This window comes from Penaeus vannamei, chromosome 28, assembly GCF_042767895.1.
Source record: "Penaeus vannamei isolate JL-2024 chromosome 28, ASM4276789v1, whole genome shotgun sequence".
Taxonomy (NCBI): Eukaryota; Metazoa; Arthropoda; class Malacostraca; order Decapoda; family Penaeidae; genus Penaeus; species Penaeus vannamei.
The window spans coordinates 33,335,122-33,340,121 of record NC_091576.1 but is presented as its reverse complement, the minus strand read 5'-3'; the positions used below and the strand labels follow the sequence as shown (position 1 = coordinate 33,340,121).

The following is a 5,000-nucleotide window of genomic DNA, read 5'->3' as shown; positions in this document are numbered from 1 at the left end:
CCTCCCTCTCCTCTCTCCTCCCCCTCCCTCCCTTCCTCCCTCCCTCACCCTCCCTCCCATCCTCTCTCCCCACCCCCCCACCCTCTCTCTCAACCATCATTCACTCACTCTCCCTTTCTCCTCCCCTTCCCACCCTACCTCCTCTACCTCTCCCCCACCCACACCCTCTCTCAACCATCATTCACCCTCTCCCTTTCCCCTTCCTCCTCCCACTTCCTCCTTCCTTCTCCACTCCCCCACCCTCCTCACTCAACCATCATTTACTACCTTCCTTTTCTCCCTCCCTCTCCCTCTCTGACCCCCACCCCTCTCCTCTCTCCTCCCTTCCCCCTCTCCTCTTCCCACCCTTCCCTCCCTCTCACCCCCCACCCCCCGACCCTCTCTCTCAACCACCACTCACTCACCTCTCCCCCTTTCTCCCCCTCCGCAGAGTACATCCGCCACGCCCCCTGCATGCGGACCGTCAACTCGGAGTACAACCACTGCTCCGAGATCTACCACCAGAAAACAGCTGATCTCAACCACATCAGCGACGCCGTTGCCACGCTGGACGACGAGGAGAAGAACCGCAACGTCCCCACACTTTGCTGGTGAGTCGAAGGGGGGGGGGGGTAAGGGGTGGGGGTTAAGGGGATGGGGGTGGGGGGTGATATCATCGTCTGGTGGTGAGTTAAGGGGGGGGGGGTGGGAGGGGGGGTGATATCACACTCTGCTGGTGAGTCGAGGGGGTGGGGGTTATGGGATGGGGATGGGGGTGATATCACTCTCTGCTGGTGAGTTGGGCTGGGGGGATTTAAGGGGTGGGGTAGGGGTGGGGTGGGGGATGATATCACACTCTGCTGGTGAGTCGAGGGGGTGGGGTTGGGGTTAAGGGGGTGGGGGGGGTTAAGGGGATGGGTAGGGGGTGATATCACACTCTGCTGGTGAGTCGAAGGGGTGGGGGGGTTAAGGGGGTTAAGGGGAGGGGTGGGGGGTGATATCACACTCTGCTGGTGAGTTAAGGGGTGGGGGTGAAGTTATGGGGTGGGTGGGGTGATATGATATCACACTCTGCTGGTGAGTCGAGGGGTGGGGGTGGGGGGTAAGGGGTAGGTGTGGGGATGGGGGTGATATCACACTCTGCTGATGAGTCAAGGGGGTGGAGTGGGGGGTAAGGGGTAGGGGTGGGGGTGATATCACACTTTGCTGGTGAGTCGAGGGGGTGGGGGGTTAAGGGGGTGGGGGTGGGGGTGGGGGGTGATATCACACTCTGCTGGTGAGTCAAGGGGATTGAGGGGTGGGGGAGGGATTGGGTGGGGGTGATATCACACTCTGCTGGTGAGTCGGGGGGGTGACATCACACTTTGCTGGTGAGTCAAGGGGGTGGGGAGGTTAAGAGGTAGGGGGTGAGGGTTGGGGATGGAGGGAAGAGGGGGTAAGGGTTTGGGGTGGGGGAGGGTTGGGGGGTTTGGGTAAGGGATGGGGGGCGTTAAGGGTTGGGTTTGGGTAGGGGAAAAGGAGGGATTCGTGGGGGGATGAAGGAAGAGGAGGGTTTGGGTTGGGGAAGAGCAAGGGGTGGGTGGGGAAAAGGAGGGAGTGGGTTAAGTGAATATCCCGGGTTGTGAGTACGCATTCGTGATACCCGTCCCTCCTTACGCGCACTTACTCACCCGCGTCCTGTAGGTGAGTCAAGGTGAGTCACTCTTAAATCACTCCAAGGATACAGAGTGTACTGACAGAGGATACAGATCTGACATTCGTAATCTCCTTAGCATCGTTCCAGGAAGGATTTGATCTCTTTCTTCAATCTAAAGAGAGAGTTTTAAAAATCATTTCCAATCTCTATTAACGGTATGATTACACAGCATCACATGTTGCAAGAATTATAAATATAGTTCAATCCCCCCCCCCTTCTCGCTCCTAGTTAGTTGAAGAACCACCATATATATATTTTATTAAATCCGAGACATGAATTATATGACGAAAGGAGTAATTAAAACTGAAGTGGATAATGAAAACTAAACATCAATATTTTTTTATGTTAATGACCAAGAAAGTAAATCAACTTCTAGAATATATAAATAATTAAAAACGCATAGAAAATAAATTCACACACACGCAGCCAGACAGACAGACTAATCACACAGAACCGAATGTACAGTAATTCGAACGTCAATAACTATAGACCAGATGAATGAACGGATGATTTTGAAATAACGAAATATATAAAGAGAGAGAGAGAGAGAATAAGAGAGAGAATAAGAGACAGAGAGAGAGAATAAGAGACAAAGAGAAAAAGAGAATAGAGACAGAGAGAGAGAATAAGAGACAAAGAGAAAAAGAGAATAGAGACAAAGAGAGACAGAATAAGAAACAAATAGAGAGACAAACAGAGAGAATGAATCATCATAGGGAGTGAATTTCGTTGAATTTCGTTGAATTTCTCTTTTTTTCATTTATTTTCATATCCATCAGCGAGTATTTATGCGTGCGTTTGAATGCATATGCTATCGTTTGGGAATCCCATGACCGTGCATAGTAACTTTGTCTCTCTCTGTTGGCGCAAAACCTATAACGTCCAATCATTTGTGATCGCTGTTTGATTAGAGTGGGGGGGGGGGGGGCGGCGAGAGGGGGGGGGGGGGGGGGGGGGGAAGGGTAGGAATTGGAGTAGGAGTGGGGGGGGGAGGGCGAGGGGGGGGGGGAGGGGGGCGAGAGGGTGAGAGGGGGAGTGGGAGTAAGAGTAGGAATTGGAGTGGGAATTGGAGTAGGGTGGGGGGATGAAGGCGAGAGTGGGGGAGGGCGGTGAGAGGGTGAGAGGGGGAGTAAGAGTAGGAATTGGAGTGGGAATTGGAGTAGGAGTGGGGGTTGAGGGCGAGAGTGGGAGTGTTAGGGTAAGAGTGGGGCCGGGAGTGAGAGGGGGAGTAAGGGTAGGAATTGGAGTAGGAGTGGGGGTTGAGGGCATGAGTGGGAATGGGAGTGGTTATGGGGGTGAGGTGAGAGTAGGGGTGAAAGTGGGAGAGTGGGAGTAAGAGTAAGAATTGGAGTGGGAGTGGGGGGTTGAAGGCGAGAGTGGGAGTGTTAGGGTAAGAGTGGGACCGGGGGTGAGAGGAGGAGTAAGAGTAGGGATTGGAGTAGGAGTGGGGGATTGAGGGCACGAGTGGGAATGGGAGTGGTTATGGGGGTGAGGTGAGAGGGGGAAAATGGGAGGGGAGTAAGAGTAGGAATTGGAGTAGGAGTGGGGGATGAAGGCGAGAGTGGGAGTGTTAGGGTAAGAGTGGGGCCGGGAGTGAGAGGGGGAGTAAGGGTAGGAATTGGAGTAGAGTGGGGGTTGAGGGCATGAGTGGGAATGGGAGTGGTTATGGGGTAAGGTGAGAGTGGGGGCGAGAGGGGGAGAGTGGGAGTAAGAGTAGAATTGGAGTGGGAGTGGGGGTTGAGGGCTAGAGGGAGTGATAGGGAAAGAGGGGAAATGGGAGTGGTATGGGGGTGAGGGTGAGAGTGGGGCTGGGAGTGGGAGCTGGGGTGAGATGAGGGAGAGTGAGTAAGAGTAGGAGTGGGAGTAAGAATAGGTGTGGGAATTGGAATAGAAGTGGGGGGTTGAGGGCGAGAGTGGAAACGGTAGAGTAAGAATGGGGTCGGGAATGGGAATGGGAGTGGATATGGGGGGTGAGAGTGGGAGTGGGAGCGAGAATGAGAGTGGGACTGAATGTTGGGGGCGAGAAAGAGTGTGGGAGTGGGAGTGGGGGCGTGAAAGGGAATGGAGATTGGTGTGGGGAAAGAAACTGGAAGTAGGAGTAGGGCGAGAATGTACGTAGAAATGGGAGTGACAGAAATAGAGGTGTAGGAAAAGAGGTCGGGAGTGGTAATAGGACGAAAGAGAGAGTAGAAGTAGGAGTGGATGCGAGAGTGGGATTAGGAGTGGGAGTGGATTGAGAGGGAGAGGAGAATGGCAGCAAAAGGGGGGTGGAATGGGAGTGAGTGCGAGAGTGGGAGCGAGATTGTGTTTGTGTGGGTGTTGGAGTGGTGAGAAGAAGTGGGAATTGGAATGGGAATCAGGGAGAGAGAGAAAGAGATAGAGAGAGATAGAGAGAAACAGAAAGAGAGATAGAGATAGAGAGAAAGAGAGAGAGAGAGAGAGATAAAGAGAAAGAGAAAGAGAGAGAGAGAGAAAGAGAAAGAGAGAGAGATAGAGAGAAACAGAAAGAGAGAGAGAAAGAAAGAGATGGAGATAGAGAAAGAGAGAGAGAGATACATAGAAAGAGAGAGATAGAGAGAAATAGAAACAGAAAGAATAAAACAGGGCAGGACTAAACAGCCAAACCCCAACCCGACTCCAAAGAGAGAAAGAAAGAAAAAAACAAATAACGGCCTCAATATAAGCGTTTGCAAGCGTGCAGCCCGCGATAGGAGAATGAACAGACACCCCAAATTAACTCATTAATTAGTCCCAGTATTCATTACCTGCACCCCCCCCCCCCTTTTTTTTTTTTTTTTCCTTCGTGACTTGATGATCTCAAATACTTCAACAGGTGTGAGTTTTTTTCTTTTTTTTCTCTCTCTCTCTCCTCCCTCCCCATTCTTTCGAGCGCTGACTGTGTTATTAGCATTGACAACGAGCTAATTGCCTGTTTAACGACGTGCTATTACGCTGCGGGTCGAGACCGTTGTCGCTGCGTCCGTTTAAAAGAGGATCTAATTACTAGTGGCAGGTAATGAGCAGGTAATCCTAATGGACGACTGTTTTTTTTTTTTTCTTTTCTTTTTTTTTTTGAGGGGGGGGGGTGTTGTGTGACGTCATTGAATACGGTAACGGTTACGATCAAGCGGTAATGGGGTCGTTGGGTGATACTCGTTAGCTGGTCTTGTGATAATGAGGAGGTGGATAAGGCTTTTAATCTATCCGATATGTCAGGTCACGGGGTCAAGTGTTTGCATTAGGCTTATTATCTCTCTATTCCGCTGATGTAATTGCCTTGTTTATCTCTCTTAAACAGAATGAAGGGAAGGTATTAGTGTACAAA

General features: G+C 51.4%; 1 protein-coding gene across 1 annotated transcript in view; it reads left to right on the top strand.

Annotated features, from left to right (window-relative positions):
* The window catches only part of LOC113800182 (uncharacterized), a 302,541-nt gene that overhangs the window by 281,826 nt on the left and 15,715 nt on the right, over positions 1-5,000 (top strand). Inside the window, exon 6 of the mRNA XM_070142055.1 lies at positions 431-590. Within this exon, the coding sequence (XP_069998156.1) occupies positions 431-590 (160 nt within the window). The remainder of the gene's footprint in view (positions 1-430; positions 591-5,000) is intronic.